The sequence below is a fragment of the Cryptomeria japonica genome, chromosome 10, assembly GCF_030272615.1.
Source record: "Cryptomeria japonica chromosome 10, Sugi_1.0, whole genome shotgun sequence".
NCBI classification, from domain to species: Eukaryota; Viridiplantae; Streptophyta; class Pinopsida; order Cupressales; family Cupressaceae; genus Cryptomeria; species Cryptomeria japonica.
This window is the reverse complement of record NC_081414.1, coordinates 708,523,359-708,541,237: the sequence shown is the minus strand read 5'-3', so window position 1 is coordinate 708,541,237 and position 17,879 is coordinate 708,523,359. Positions and strand designations below refer to the sequence as shown.

At 35.4% G+C, this 17,879-nt stretch overlaps 1 protein-coding gene across 1 annotated transcript; it reads left to right on the top strand.

Moving 5' to 3' along the window:
* Window positions 1–10,963: 10,963 nt before the first annotated feature.
* Window positions 10,964–15,853, top strand: LOC131029301 (large ribosomal subunit protein eL6). The gene is made up of 4 exons (XM_057959738.2): window positions 10,964–11,348; window positions 11,479–11,585; window positions 14,573–14,751; window positions 15,514–15,853. Exons 1-4 carry the CDS (start codon window positions 11,092–11,094, stop codon window positions 15,667–15,669), a joined length of 699 nt encoding a protein of 232 aa, XP_057815721.2. The 5' UTR covers window positions 10,964–11,091; the 3' UTR covers window positions 15,670–15,853.
* The last annotated feature ends 2,026 nt before the right edge of the window (window positions 15,854–17,879 follow it).

Below are 17,879 nucleotides of genomic sequence, written 5' to 3'. Positions count from 1 at the left end.
TTAATTATCTAATTTGCAGATATGGCATTCCAAGTTCCATCATCACAGATAATGGACGACCTTTCAAAAACCAAGATGTACGAGAACTATGTGAAAATTTCAAAATCCAACATCATTTTTCTACACCTTACTTCCCACAGGGAAATGGTCAGGCAGAAGCATCTAACAAAACAATATTGAAAATCCTAAAGAAAATAGTGAATAATGCAGGCAAAGATTGGTATATACAACTCAATCCAACACTTTGGGCATACAGAACTAACATTCGCACACCTACAGGAGCTACACCATATTCATTGGTATATGGATCAGAAGCAATTTTACCCTTGGAGGTAGAAATCCCATCTCTCAGGGTCTCTTTGAAAGGCTTAATCCCAGATGAAGAGTATTGAGTTAACCGACTACAAGAGCTTGAACTTCTAGATGAACGACGCCAATGTGCCTACACTCATCTCAAAGCATATCAGCAACACATGTGCAGGAGCTACAACCATAAGGTCATTCCCATAATTTTTAAAATTGGAGACCTAGTACTCAAAGAAAATCCTAGAAATCAGCAAGATCAGGAAAAGAAAGGGAAATTTGAACCTAACTGGTTAGGTCCCTATGTCATTATATCAGCTTATGGATCAGGCGCCTATCAGCTAACAACTTCAGAAGGAGATGTGTTCGACGAACCAACTAACAACATCCATCTGAAGAAATACTACACTTGAGTAGTCTAAATGCACGGAAAAGTAAAAATATCAAAAATATCAAAAAATCAAAAAGCAAATAAACGGGTACAATAAAAGCAGCTAGTGAAAACCTGGCAACAGGCGCTATTTGTGAGAGGACAACTCCTCTATCTATATCCATACCATTATATCCACAATCAAGCACTATCGGCCATCGGCTGATAGTTCTATCACAATAGCCATCCAGGCCATACTTAGCGTAGTCACTATCCTAGTTTATTCGCATATCCTTTCACCACATCTCACCATGGTTTGGTAATCATTGTACATATCCACATTGAGACGTACACTTGGCTAGGGGCAACATTGATCAAAACTTGCAACAAATTTGAATCGTCAAAACTAGTCGCAAACTCAGAACATCATATCCAACAAAACAACACGATCGCAAAGCAAAACATTGATCGCTTAACAAGATTCACAAAATACGATGGATGACTTTCTGAAGTATCAAATGTTGCATTTGGCATAAAGTTTTGACTATTTTTGCACTTGAACTTTTTGAACTATTGGATCCCCTATATTTTCTCAACAATGCTTCAAAGCTAGAGAACGTCGTGGGGACTCCAATATTTTCTTAGTTTTTTGTCTGTGAGGCGATCATTTGTACTGTGTAAATACTTGTCTCGAGACATGATTCACAACACATCACTGAAGACATGATTCCACTTTACTTATACAAATGGTTTAATCTTGTGTGTTTCTACGCAATCTACACTCAAGTCGTCCTGGTTCAATTATACCTTGACACTTGTGCTATCTTGCAAAATCAAAAATCATGTAAATTTTTCTCAGGTCATTATGGTTCAATTATACCATTATGCTTGTATAAATTTTCAACATATCCCAAAACAAATCGATGCTCAATGATGATACATACAAAGAAAGCAAACAACATGTGGCTATACAAGGATGACAAATACAGAATGAGGATGCTCAAAAACAATTAGTTGCATATCATTTTATAATTAGTTGCATATCATTTTATAATTAGTTGCACATCATTTTACAATTAGTTGCATATCGTTTACAATTAGTTGCATTTTATAATTAGTTGCATATCATTTTACAATTAGTTGCATATCATTTTACAAGTAGTTGCATATCATATCATAAATCTCATTTTCAAGACACATCTCACAGCATATCGTATCATACATCTCATTTTCAAGATACATCTCACAACATATAATATCATACATCTCACAACATATCATTATCATACATCTCATTTTCAAGATACATCTCCCAACATAATTTATATCATTCATCATTCATCATTGCATCCCTCACATGCATATCTATCACATCATCATGGAATCTTTATTCACTTTCATATCTTCATCATTCTTCCAAACTATCTTCTATCATTCTTCCAAACTATCTTTTATCATGTCTTATACATGATGTATCTTTCCTAAAACCAGATGTTTTTATCAACTCTTATACAGGATATATCGTTCCTGAAACCAGATGTTTTGATCAGCTCTTATACAGGATATATTGTTCATGAAACCAGGCGTTTTGATCGGTCTTATACAGGATATATCATTCCTGAAACTAGATGCTAGATCATCCATGTCTTATACAGGCGGTATCATTCCTGAAACCAGATGCTTGATCATCCATGTCTTATACAGGCGGTATCATTCCTGAAACAAGACGCTTGATCATCCATGTCTTATACAGGAGGTGTCATACCTGAAACCAAACTTGATCTTAATCTGATCAATCTTAATCTCAATCCGAATCAATCTAATCAATCTTATCAAACTCATGCATTACATCACTATCCACTCTTCTATCTTTCAAATATCATTCTTCTTCTTTCGAGAGATCATTCATGCCTTTTGTGCATGAATAATCTTCCGAGGGGGCATTATCATATCAAATCTCGACATCAATTTCATATCAGTTTCATTATCAACATCATTTAATCAAATCTGGGGTATTGTTTATAAAATCTAGGGCATGACATGAAAAAATCAAAACGACACATCATTTTCTTTGAATCAACATATGCACACACGTCACTTCAAAGAGGGGCAAAATGTAGACATATAAAAATGAACATATTCCTAAATGAATATTTTATGTTCATTCCTCTATTTTAGTAAAATCTAATCTAACTAAACCACCCACATTCCTCTATTTAATTAAGTAAATTATTCAACTTATTTAGTTAAATTCACTAGAACCTTTTGCATCATTTAAATTAAATAAATCATTTTATTTAAATTAAACCCCTTTCTCTCTACTTTTAATTAAATTTACATTTAATTAATAGTCCACCCCAAATTGAATAAAATTAATTTATTCAATTTCCCAAATTGCAACCAAATTGAAATAAAGCAATTTATTTTAATTAATCCTATTATTCCTCGTCCACTTGCATTTTCCTACATCTCCCACTTGCCTCCTAAATCCCCTTCCTAAATTCTTCTAGAACCTATCTAATCCTAATCAATTAGCCCAAACCTATCCATTATCCCCTTTCCCTAAATTTGAGGAGGTCACTTCTCAAATTTGGAGTAAAGTCTTCAAAAGGCATTAAAGCCTTTATCCACTCAACAAGCTAACTTGTTGAATGACCCCAAATTTGGAAGGACTCTTACAAATTTGTCCCCAAAGTCTTCAAACCATTAATGGTTAACTAACCCTTTGTGGCATGGTTAGAGACTTTTTGACTAACTTAACCTTCATCTAACCAAAGGGTCTCATCAAGAATTTATTGCTTTGACCATGGTTATCCCTTTAACCTTTGCACAAGAGTTTACCCCTTGGGTAAAATATTTATCCAATGGATAACCCTAATTTAACCTTAATCCTTACCTCCTAAGGTAACCATCATGTCTTCTTAAGCATTTAATGCTTCCTACCTCTCATCTCAACCAATCTCATGTTGACAATTGTCACCATTTCATTGGTGAAAGTTGAAAACATGGATTGACAACTTTCAATCTTGACCCTTGATTAACTCTTTCAATCTTGACCATCCATTGCCCTATTTTTGCTATAAATAGAGCTCTCCTTCCTAAAAAAAAAAAAGAATCCATGCAAGATTTTAGTATCTCATTTATGCTCAATTTTATCAATACATCTAGTCTCTCTTTGCAATAGGAAATAATCTAATATAGCATTTTAGAGTATTTCCTTTGTCATTAGCTTAAGTCATAAACTAGTATATCATGTTAGGATAGTATTTATACTAATCTTGTCATCTTATAATATAGTTTATTGCATTTGTAGAATCTTGCATAGATAGGATGCATTTACATGTTAAAATCAACCATAAGCATCCCTCATTCTTGCATTTGTCATCCCTAAACCACTTTGCTCAATGATCTGAAAGCAAAGGCATTGGTTTGAGGGACCTTGTGAGATAGAGAACCATGAAACCAACCTTGGGAAGTTGAGTCATTCTTCATGATTCCATAACTTGCACCAAGAAGTCATGTGGGTGTGTGAGAAAGCCTCTTTGAGACTTCATTTTTCACATTTTAAGTTTCATCGACCCATTTTTCCCGCATATAGTGAGTATATCTATAATTCTTAGATTGCAACTGATAGGCTCAAAATAACATTATTTTCTTTATTCCGAATTGGCTGCAAAATACACAAGTCTAAAAATTGGATACTACAAATTCTATGGTCGTTTTATCCTCGAGAGGAGGTTGAAACCTTTTTATTTATAAGGAAACTTATAATAGATTCCTAATTGATCAACCCACATTCCGATAGAATAAGCGAACACGTTTTTTATACTAAAGAAGAAGTCAACGCAGGAAAACGTAACAACATTTGTCCTGCAGCTGAGCAGATATAGCACAATTTCTTTCTTGGATTTAAGCTCTACTAAGAACAATTATGAATTCCCCATAAACCGCTCTGTTGAGGAAGTGATTAAGTGGTTACGATCCTCTTCAATGCTGGTTCACTTTGACCGGGTCTTCATCGTAGTGGCATGTTGATGTTCCTTTTAATAGCCAACTTAGTCTTTCTTTCTTCTTGGCTGACCCTGCATCATGGTGTTAATGTGCACAAAAACATGTGTATCTACTAATGTTAACATAACATAAATTAAACCACATTCTAAGATTGATTTAGATAATTTGCATAGATGAACCATTTAGAAATCATTATGTAACTTATGCTCTGTAAAAAGGATTAGAATAGTGATGGAAACACAACAACAAAAGAAGCAAGTTCAAACGTTAGTGTTAACAACAAAAGATTGTCCGAAGAAATCATATCAAGAGAGATATTAAACATGAAATGGAAAGCATGCAAATACGAAAGAGATAAACTACACTCCTCCAAATGCTAACCAAGATGTTCATAGTTGCCCCTCCCTTGTTCCTCTCCTCTCCAAGTTCCACATGAGTGTAGCTCTCAACTTTGCACTACTATGGAAGTCTTATGGAGATTCAAGATTGAAAATGATTATGAGATTATGCAAATGCAAGATAGCTAAGAATGAGAGAAAATGAGCTAATTAAGCTATTGTCAATTTTAACCAAAAGATAATGTAGATTATGATTTTACTCTAAGATGCTCTCTCAAATTCACTATAACTTAGATGCATACAAGATTTCTGGATTTGGAATGTGAAGGAATGGGCTCTATTTATAGGAAAAATAGAGATTTGGATGGTTGAGATTGAGTAAGCTCAACAAGGGTCAAGATTGATGGGTTTATGATCCATGTGAGGGTTTTCAATCCAATCCCAGAATGACAAATGTCATCATGAGATGGCTTGAGAGGAGAGGGAAGAAGCATTAAATGCTTGACATGACTTGAAGGTTAACTTGGGAGATAAGGTTAGTGTTGAATTGAATGAATAAAGCCATTATCCAATAAATAATGCCTTTATCCAATGTATAAACTCTTGTGCAAGAGGTAGTGGGGATAACCATGGTCAAAGCAATAAATGCTTGAAGAGACCTATGAGTCAAATGGAGTTTGAGTTAGAGGGAGATTCTCTAACCACGTGAGCTAGTGGGATTAACCATAAATGGTTATGTAAGAGCCATTAATGGTCATGTAAGAGCCATTAATGGCCATGTAAGAGCCATTAGTGGTTTGGAAGACTTTAGGGGTTAACTTGTTGAATACATAAAGCATTAAATATTTTTCAAAGACTTTGGAGGCTTTGAGAAGTGACTTCAAGTTGCTTAGGAATGTGACAATATTTAGGAGATGGATTAGGCCAATTAGGAATGATTAGAATAATTTAGAAAGTGGTTAGAAGAGTCTAGAAGGGACTTAGGATTGCAAGTGGGTTTGGTGGGTGAGAGAAAATAAGATTTTAATTAAAATAAAATTAATGTATTTCAATTGTGGTTGCAACTTGCATTTGTAGGAGAATGCAAGTGGGGGGGGGGGTAGTTTAGGGAAAAAAAATTAATTTTTTATTATTTATTTAAAAGAGGAAAGGGGGGGTTAAATAAAATAAATATGTTTTATTCATTTAATTGATTTAGAGTGTGGCTTAATGAATTAATTTAAATAAATTGAATAATTTATTTAATTAATAAGAGAAGGGGTTGACGATGAATTAATTAAATATTAATTTAATTAACTGATTATTGATGGTTAGATAATCAAATAAATAGCAAATATTCATTTAATTACGTGGACAGATTTATGTGACTACAGTAACAACCTGAGGTATATACAAATCAGTTCCAAAAATACTTAGAAAGGCATCAACTAAGAAAGTCTTCTAACCCAAATACTATCCAGACACAAGACGTAAGCAAAAATTTTATAACAAAAATCTATCAAAACAAAGCCATTATTTCGGCTCATCAGATGAGCTCCTGATGCGTTACCGGTTGGATTTATTGTTTGGATAGTGTTGTTTCAGTCTTAGGCCGACTTGGGTTATCATTGGTTTGCGGGTTTATGTAATGGATTTATTGTATTATCTTTTAGGTGGCCGACCTAATTGTTCAGGTCCAAGGTTTGTATAAATATGATGCAAGATCTCTTTGTAGATCATTGTCATGGATGGTTATGGGATTATTAGTGTGCAAATAAGGTTGTAATCATATGCAGAGGATTTGGTCGATCATAGGTGATCAAATTAGGTTTGTACAAGAGGTTTAAGACCTCTGGTATCGAGCTTATCTAGAACTATACTCAGACATAAGAGATGCCATTCTTGCAGTTCAATCTTCTTTCTGGATTATAGTCCGAAGATTTCTTGTAGTCAGTGAGGCTCCTTTTGTGATGAGCAGTGCGCTCTAGATAGTGTGCCTTCCTACATGTGCATGCCCCTTATATGTAATATTTATTCATTTGATCAATGGATATATATTGTGGGTCACCAATCCCACCGCGGTTTTTCCTCTTTGAGGTTTTCCACGTATAAATCTTTGTGTTATCATGTTGATCTTTGTGGTTGTATTATTACTTGTTGTTATTTGCTTTTATGCATACCAATTACTAAGTTGTTGTGCTAATAAGGTTAAAATTAATCATATCGGGAGAACACTGATTCACCCCCCCTCTGAGTGTTCTTGGATTCCAACATGTGCTTCCTAAGAATTGTCTTCCCCTTCTATAAAGTCTTCTATCTTGAATATTTCCTGCTTATGGTCTTCAATGTCCTTCTCCATTAGGCTTGGGAGCAGTTGTTGCTTTACCAAATGCCTTTCTTCCATCCTTTGTTGTTGGGAACTAGCCATTTGTGATTGATCCTCAGTAATCCTCGGGAACTCACAAATTGATTCTAATTTTGTTATGACCTTATCATTCCTGATTTGATGTCCCCACTTCCTTTGAGCTCCCCATATCTTGCTGAGCACCCCTCCCCTCTTGAGTAGGATCATCATCTTTAATTTCTCCTTCCTCCACTTGGGTCCAATCCTCATACATTGATCCTTTTATTCTTGTAGTTTTATCAAGATTCTAATCCTCTTCTGTCATCAATGATTTACATTTTGAAGGTAGCTCTAATATGATTATTTAAATCCATTTGGAATGTTAAGGTGTCCCCTAACAACATAAGTAGTTATTTCTGTTGTATGTGTGTGTGTGTGTGCATTGATCTCTACTTGTATTTTTTGTATCAGTTCATATTCCATTTTCCAACTATCGTCCCTACCTCGTGGAAACTCCTTTTCCTCTATGATCCTCTATCTCTCTCCACAACCAATCTCTTGATTGGATGAGGATGGTTCTTCAAGGCAATCATCTAGTCTTATGATTTGGGGTGGTAAAGGATCCATCTTATTTGCCAGATGCTTGAAGATTTTCTCTATTCCCTTTCTATTTTCCTTCTTTGAGTCTAGAATCTGACATTTTTTGTGGCTCAAGGGTTTATGATTAGGGATTTTATTTTCCATGTCATGGCTCTTTGAGAAACTTGGAGCCATGTGTTTGTTTAGTACACATCTAACCCCACCTTGTTTCTTATCCAATTCCACCCTCTAAATCCATATTCCTTTTTTCTGTAAATACTTCAAAATCATCAAACACTCCTCCATTCTCTATGACATCCACAAGAATGAGAGGTTTTAAATTCCCTATGACATTTAAGAAGTTTTCCTCTACACCTAAGAAAATGTCTAGGGTATCCCTTGTTTCAACTAAGGCCTCCATAGACCAATATTTGACAAGTAGGCTTTCTAGTGAGATCCAAACTAGTTTTGTTTTGAATTTGTATTCTTGTAGATTAAAGATAGGGATCCACTCTATTTTAAGGAATGCTTGGTTTTCAAAAAATAGAGGTTCTCCCTTCATGTTTTCTTTTTTTAGTTCCTTATCTTTGCATTCCTTAAAAAAGAAATCATTGAGAAGGGGTGAAACACTCACTTGATTTTCAAAATAATCGAGCCACCAATTGATAATTTCCTATGCTCTATCTATTCCCCCACTTCATTTTGTAAAAAGGGTTCTTTCCTTATGTCTCTGTATGATCGTAGATAAGTTTATCTTTCTGAAGACCATAGTTGTTATCCCTTTCTTTGGTTTGAATTCTTGCTCTACTCCCTTTCAATAGGTGGTCCTTATACCTAAGTCACCTGTTTCATTTCTCCTTCTGATATTAGGAGGGTTGTCCCTTATTCAACCTTTGAGGATTCTCATTTCTCCCTAGTTTGCTCCAATTTAGAGGGATTGCTTCTAACATCAGGGTTTCCAAAGAAGGCATTTTCCATCTATCTGGATTCAGATGCTTCTCCCTAACCCTCGAGCCTTGTCTAGATTGATTGTTCTCTTGCAAATTTCTCGAATCTGTATTTATGCAAGACTACCCCTCTTCTTCTGCCAATCTTCCTACTCCTTTCCATGTCTCGCTTGTGTGTTCCCCATTCTTTGGTTCCCTATTAGCTTGGGGCTTGCTCCGCTAATTGCCAGAAGTGTCTGCCCTTGAAATGTATTTATGTCAAAATTGCCCAAACCGTTCTTTCCTGAAGCCACTCTTGTTTAATATGCTTGGGATTCAGTTTTTCTTACTTTGATCTCCCTTCTAAGGTTTTCATTCATACTGTTGTTGTCGAGGCTGCCCTTTATGTTGATCCCATCTACACTGGTAATAATTTTGAAGTTGACCTTGGTTTCCTTCTCTTTGCAAATCAATGAATCCCTATTCTTGTGGACATTTGTCCACCCATTGTTCGCCTTTGTAAACCCAATATGAGATATGCTCTTATTCCTTCGATCTCCATCCTGGAATAGTTTCCTCCCTTGGTCATTCACCATCTTCGACATCTGCTTAGTTCTTTCCCTTCAGGTTGCTTGCTCTTCTTTGGTTTTCTTCACTTCCGCTCGCCATTTAAAAAAAACAAAAAAAAAACAAGAATAATATTATTATTTTTTATGTGTACACTAAATAAAATTTGTCATGTTGTTTTGTTTCATTTAATCCCTTTCTACGAATAAGATAAAAATGCACTTGTTGGAAATCTACATCAATTTATCAATCTTGAACCATAAATACAATTATGTTGATATATAGAATGTTATTTATTATTTATAAATATAAGTTAAATTAAATATATGAATAAACTATGAATTGACTTCAACCTTGATATCATTGCTATTAGCTAGAGAATTTAATTCATCAACATCAACAATTTGAGAATATTCTATTTTTCACAAATAGAGGTGTGAAATATTCAAGGAAAAATAAAAAAATATCCGATATAAGTGATTTTGGTGTGGAAGACTTTGGCCTTTGTTTATAGTTTTTTATATAAATTTTAATATAAATATGTTATTACTTACATTTCTAAGAACAAGCAAAGGCGAACAAATATTATCATATTTTGACCTTGAATTCAACATGACAGTATGTAGGAAAGAAGGAACAAACATGTAATTAATTATATCCTTTCATATTATTAGTGATGAATATAAATTAATTAATTATATTATTTCATATTATTAGTGATGAATATAAATTAATTTATATGATTAATTTTAATTATTTAATTACATCTAAGGTATTCATGATTTACAATTGACTAGGCATTTTTAGTCACGCAAGACAATTGAAACTATCTAAATAATCTATGTGTGATTGTAATAATACATTTCTCCTCCATCATAACTATGGTAGGAAGATAGTAGTTCGTTAAAGAATCATATGATATGAGAAACACGAGTTAACTAAATAAACACCTCTATCCTTTTCTCCTCCTTCTATTTATCTTTCCATCTCCCTCTTCCTTAGCCTCTACATCTCCATCTTTATCTTTATCTTTATATTCCTCTCTATCTTTCTCTCCCATCTCTATCTCCTTACCTCTCCCTACATCTCTCTCCATATTGCTCCATCTTTCTAATTATCCTCTATCCTCTCTCTACTTTTGTCCCTTAACTCTATTTCCTTACCTTGGGTTAGTTAGCTAGTTGGTTTTTTTGGTCCCATAAACTACCTAGACGTCATTAAAAATCTTCATTCATTCATACCCTCTATCTCTCCCTCCCCAATAATCTCATATGTTACACAAATGTATCCAAAAGATAGACCATTTTTAATTTTTTGTTCTAACATACCCATTACACACCAGTTATTAATTCCAATAAATGTCTATTAAGTGCTTGGGTCTTTATAGCTTTGTAACTCCCATATTTGAAGCTTGCTTTTTAAGGTCTTTATTCCTATGCAACTCACATAATTGGAGCCATTACGTGAACGAAGCATTTCGCCGAGGATTTATGGCGAATGCGAAAAAAACTGCAGATTAAAACGGTGGATATCTGATGGCTGCTATTCTTTTAATGGTAACCGTAGATATGTTTTGACATGAAAAAACCCTAAAATCTAAAACCTATTATAAAGCTGAGAAATCATAGGGTCGATAGGAAGGAGGAAGGAGAGAGGAGGAAAATCACAGCTGAAATGGCAGCTAAAAAGCCCCGATCGACGAGGAACAAAGAACTGATTAGAGGCGTAGGGCGTTTCTCTAGATCGAAAATCTATCATAAGCGAGGGCTCTGGGCTCTCAAGGAGCACAATGGGGGGTCATTCCCCCAACACGTCAAGCCAACTGCAGAACCTGCTGTCGACGCGAAGAAAAAGTCCCCTAAATTTTACCCAGCCGAGGACGTACCCAAGCCTCTCATTAACAAGAGGAAGCATAAGTGCACCAAACTTAGGTAACACTTATAGCACTAGTGTTCTTTTGGTTTTTCATTTTTTAAATAAATTAAATGTCTTGGGTTTTAGGGTTTGAGCTTTCCAGAGTGCATTTTCAGGGTTTGATTTGCAGTATAATGTGTTTTTCAGGGCTAGCATCACACCGGGGACTATTCTCATCATTTTAACAGGCCACTTCAAAGGAAAGCGTGTTGTTTTCCTTAAACAGCTTGAATCTGGGCTTCTTCTCGTTACAGGTAATGTATAACAATACTTTGAGGAGACCGTAGCCTATTTAGTATTTTGCCTCTTAGTCAAGATAATCATTGATAAAGTGTATTTCCAAAGTTTTAAGAAATTTTCTGGGATGTCTTCAAAGTTGAACATGACAAACTTTGTCTTTCCATAGTTTGTTGGGAGGTAGGTTAGTTTGTTCTTTGAAACCCTATCTTTAGTAAAAGGAGATGCTCAGAGTTTTATTTTCATCTTTTGATTTGTATAATTTTATGAGATTCAATTCACACTAAAATTGACCCATATTCTGTTGAAAATTTGTAGCCAACTCTGTTTCATTTTCTGTTCTAACCTTGAAGTTGCTAACTAGCTTCCACATCATCAATTGCCTTTTCTAGGCAATAGTCAAAAAACAGTGTCAGAATAAAGGGCACCAAAATCCAGTAGTAACCTCAACTGTTCCCGGGTAACAGAGGACCTTTTATCCACCGAGTTGTATATGATCTGCTGCATTGATTGATCATAACTTTTCAAAGAAGACTTTTTTATGTTAGGGGTACTACTACTGTGTAAATGTACAATAGTTATGCCTCAACTAACAGATTGAGTGCATACACCTCATAATCTGAAACTTGGTCAGCAACTTGAGAGACCATTCACAGATTCATAGGTTGTCAATTAATTTTTGACTAGTAAATATTTACAACCTAGAGTGCACAGTACATGTGTGGCTAATGACAGTATAAACTCATTTGACTGCAGGAACCCACTCCATGATGTTCAAATCGAACACAAACAGAACAAATTGCTAACCATTAACTCCATATCTTCCAAAATTGTCTTTTTCGTTCTTCTCATGATATAACAAATAAAAGTGAAAAGACCAGTGAAAAGATAAATATCTCACGTCGATTTCTACCTTTGCATATCATCTGGGATAGCTCAGCTGCTTCTTCCTCTTGTGGAAAGAAGGGATATTATTTCCTTGTTCTGTAATCTGCACTAATTTTACCAGAAGGCACCATGTAAAGGCAAGCACAAAGGCAGGTAAGCAACCTGCTAAGAAATCCACACGCACAGCAATCAACACACGTGATCCCAAAGCAGAAATGGCTTTCAACCCCTTGGAACCAATCTCCAAACTGCACTCCCCAGAGTTTCCTCTGGCGATTTCTGCACCAGGGCTTTTCTCTGCCTTGGCTTTTTGTTCACATCAGAGTTAAACATTTTAGAGCATTGGATTCCTTCATGTGCATCTTTGGCTGAATTTGAGCAAGGCCACTGTGAAACCACAATTTGAAGTGAATGCATTAGATTTATTAAGATTCATGCACATCAACAAGTCTACAGCTCGGCATATACATTAATGGCCCGTTTGCAGATAGATGGGAAAATGGTTACACTACATGTTCTTGCACTAAAAAAATGAGTTTTGGGTTTAGTCTCTTGCTTTCGAAACAACACCCGGATTAAGCATTTTGGCCTTTAACAACTTGTTCTATTGTGTTACTTGGTACTTGATGTTATTTCCTTGATTTCTTTTTATGAATCCTCAAGTAAATGTCTCATCTTAGGCAACCTTTAAACAGAAAAGGCATATTTTGTGTTAACATGTAAACAACTTCTATTTGTGAGGAACACTTCACATCCTTTTATGATTGTCAAAACCTTAACCTTTATATGAAACACTAATACACGAGTATGCTAAAGCTTGAGTTATGCATGAACAGCTGAATCATTCAATGCATGTGTCTAGCACAGTGGTATAGGTCATTAAAAATTATGGTACAACACCTCTTAGTTTTAGGTTTCATTTTAAGCAATCTTTCTCCCTGAAAAAGTAGGTAGTATTGGTGATAGTTCCAGAGGAATCAGCCCTCTCTTTAACTCCAATCTACAGGCAACCCACAGCCCTGGAATGTTCCCATGTTTCACTAGATCGCTACGTCAGGTGCTTAGCAAGGTTGCCATCTATGTGATAACATATGCATATCAAAATATTTTGTTGCATGAAATTTATTTGCTAAGTAATGACATTTAGAATGCAGAGTAAATCCTTGCCTAGGTATCCTCTTAAATCCTAAAAATATTATATGGGTTTTTGTGATGTAATTTTGCATTCAATGCATGCTATCTTTGAGTGCTCTTCTCAGTTTACTGTGGGAGGTTGTGTTTTGCAATATTTTGGTACTATGGATCCTACTTCATATGATATGAGAAGCATTGAAACAGTATGTGAATAATAAAAGATTGACACATAAGGTTCTGTTCCAAGAAGATTTTGACAACTTTATGATGTTTTGTAATGACAGAATAGGCCAACATTTTTTTTGTTTGTGAAACCAAAGCTTAATGATTAGGTCTGATAGGTGTGGAGATTGAACGTTTATGGTATATAGTTCTAATGGCGTATTGTTGAAAGTGTATAGATAACACTGTCAAAATATCAGGGACGATTGAGTTTAGTGAACATCAATTGTTAACATTTATGGATTGAAAGTCTTGTCACACTACTTCATTCGGCTATTTTTTTTTGGCTAAATTACCATTAGGTGCTTTTATTTTTTGAATGTTCTCTAATGTTGTGTGTGTGTGTGTCTGTAGGAGATGAATATTGGAAACAGTGATTTTTTTTGCAAAATTGCGCATATGTATAATTTGTTATGTTACTTGGCACCTTCTGGGGTTTCCTGTTTGTTTTCTAAATATTGGTTATTTTCAAAGGGCCATAATCCCTGGCTACTTTATTGTTTTTTGAGAAGCATCCACCTAACATTATTCTATATTATCTGTTGTGCTACTGTCTTTTAGAAATACTTCAAATTCATGGAAGTCACTTTTTTTTTAAACTGTCAAGAGTTTCACATCCTGTTATTGCCATTTTTTCTCCATAGTTGTCAGTTTGAGGACATTGAGCGAGCAGCTTTTGCATTGCTTCAAGCTTTTTGTTTGAAATGATTACTTATTTATTCTGATTATTATGTTTTTTAAATATGTTGAAATGACTTAGGTCCATTCAAGGTGAATGGAGTGCCAACGAGGAGGGTCAATCAAGTGTATGTCATTGCTACTTCTACGAAGATAGATGTGAGCAATGTTGATGTAAGTAAATACGATGATAAGTATTTTGAAAGGGAGAAAGTCAAGAAGGAGAAGACCGAGGAGCAATTTTTTGAGGCTGAGAAAAAGGTATACATTTAAACTGCTATATGTTTAAGTCATTTCAGATTTCCTTAGGAGTGGTGTTGTTTCTTGTTCCTCAAACAGGTTTCAGATTAATTCTCTTAAATTGTCAGTATTTGTTTTGCAATACATATATTCCTGCTCGTAAGTTTCATTCTACTGCGACATAGTTTTGTATCTGAACTGGATGTGCTCTAATGTTTGATGTATTTTACATTGGGATATGGTAAAATGAGGATGGTTATTTGTTTTTTTTTAAGTAGTGAAGTTATAGCTAATTGTTTGAATCAGTTGAGAATATTCTTTTAGATAGATTAAGGAATGAAGGTCATCTTGTTCTCCAGTATATGGAAAAGATGCATCCAAATTTATTTCTTAACATTATCCAGGGTGGTAGTACTATTGTTCAATAGAAATATCTTATCGTTTCAACTAGAATGATTTGCATAGAGTGGTGGGTTTAGTGCTTGTTGCAAAGGACTTAAGGGATGGTATGTGCAAAGCTTTATCCGTCTTCAAGTTTGTTCCTTTAAGACTATATCGTGTCCTTTTTCTTCAAATTTTGGAATGACCCCCAGAGACTCCAACTTCTGCGTGTGAAAGCAAATTTTTTTAAATTTTTTAATTTGTTTATCTCCTCTGCATGTGAAATTTGGTAATGTGAACTTCAGTGGAAGCTTTAATGTAATTACACTAGTTCTTCTGTATTTATATTCAGATCATTGTGTGAGATTCACTACCTTATGTAAACTTTAATGTATGCTGCAGCCAGAAAAGTATGTAGCTCCACATAGAAAGGAGGATCAAAAGGTCCTGGATGAACAAGTCCTGAAGGCGGCCGAAGCAATTCCTGATTTGAGACACTATTTGTCTGCTCGATTTTCTTTAAGATCAGGAATGAAACCCCATGAGCTTGTCTTTTAAGGGACTGGCAAAATGGAGGAATATTTTTCCTTAGTTCAGAGAATTGTTAATGCTTTTCGGCAGAATTTGTTTTAGGCAGCTGGTACTGAACTGTCTCAAGCCTGTTTTGGGTAAATTTTGACATACTTAATTGTAAGATTCATTTGTAGTAAATCTCTGCTTGATTTTTTATCAAGGTTCTTAATTTGCTCCGACTTATTCTAAGGCTTCATTCCTTAAATTGAATGTCTAATTGTGAGAGAATGTCCGATTTTTTATCAAGGTTCTTATGTTTATAGTGATGTTTTGATTTTTCAATTGCCAAATGGTAAAACAGTAAAACTTTATCCGTTTCGTTTCCCATTTTGACCTTACTTTTCATCAGATAAAATCCTAATCATTACTTGTATGCTAGCATATTGTGCGCTGGGTTTTGATCTGGCTGGTTTCACTATTTCGTTAACATGGGTTGCGTCGAATCATTTATGGGGGATGTGCCGAAGCTGTAACTGTTGTAGATCAGAATCAGAGGGTGTGGCCTTCCATGATAAGTCAAGCATGCATTCATTATTGATTGTTTAAAAAAAGTTCCTTATCAAGTGGAGAGGCTTCACACAGTCAAATTTTAAGGTGTATGCAACTGTTTACGATATCATCGCTTATGCATCAAAATCAATATTGTTGACTTCTTTGGAGAAAACACGATTAAACAGAGTCAATTTTATTAAGAAACCAAATAAAGGTGAATTACAGGAGTAAAGAGAAACAAATAAATCTGAGTAAATGAATAAAAATAAACTTGGAGAACTGGGGGTGTCAGACGCGCAAGACCTTTTTGATATTCGAGGAGCTTACTTAACTGGTCGAAACTTCAGTTCAAAGCAAGTTTTCGGTTCATATTCAAAACTTGCTTTGATATGAAAATTCTTTTCTTTGCAGCAGTTCTCTACTGTATAGGCAAACTGAGGTCTGTACCTACGTCTGCTCAATCCTTTTATTAAGATGCAAAACAGAGCTCAACTAGCTTGGTTGGAGTTGTGAGCCACAATCAGAAGTAGCAGATAGACATTACATAATTTATATAGGCTTTTTGAGTGAGCTACCAATAAACATGAAATTGTTGCATTCATTCTGAAAAACCCATGAAGTTGTTTTCATTCAAATTAAGCAAAACGCTTGATTTAATTGTTTATATAAACTAGCCTGCCAAAAATTTGAGGTTGAATTTTCCCAAACCATAAGGTGTTTGGGTACAGAAACTTTGCCACATTTATTGTCCAATGCTATCAGAGATATCCCTAAAGAGGTTTTACACCTTCTTGTACCAACTTTCAAATTTGATTATTTTTGTGTCTGAGAAACGGGCTAGCCTAACCGTGACCAGTGGGCGTAGGGATCCTCCTGGCTCTGTTTCTTCGTTTATGGGAGGTTCGGCCGGTCCGGTTCCCTTAGGTTGGGCTGGTGGATTCCGGAAGGGGTGGTCCCAATAAAGAGGATGGGCCTGCAAATGCCCTTGTTCTCCACGCCGGGCCGGGATGGGTGGGCCCCTCTATCTATTTGATTATTGTTGTGACTTCGAGGGGGATGCATGATTGCTTCTTAAGGTCTTCATCGTGACAATAGATGATTTTGCTTCAAAATAGCATGATTGGTGATTCTTTACTAGGAGATTCTAAGTGCAAGCAATTTGGCATAAAATTTGATCTATTTATAAATGAGGTTAATAGAACATTAACTATTAACTTCAAGATTTCTTCTAATTGAACATTAACGTTACCTTAATCATTAGACAACTCTTAGACTTTGAGGGTCTTCCCTTCCGATATCGAAAATGTTTCTCTACGGGCCATCTTGATCTATTAACTTCAAGATTTCTTCTAATTAAACACTAACGTTATCTTAGTCATGACAACTCTTAGACTTTGAGGGTCTACTTGGTGGAAGGATGCTATTGTTGATCACTTGACCATCTACGTTGCTGAATTTGATTTGGATGGTTCCTCTTAGGAGGTTGAGGTGCCTTCTACTGTTGTTGATGCTGTTGTCGATTCCACTAGTAGGTATAGAGAGAAGCTTCATTGATGGTTTACAATCGAGTTCCTTATCGCTTGGTCATTCCCTTGATGGCCTCGATAACAGTATCGCTTGGATTGTTGTTTGTCGCAGGCGGAAGGGGAAGTCCTCCCCGCCCCCCCTTGGATCGGGTTTCCACACCCCTTCTTGAGTTGGGT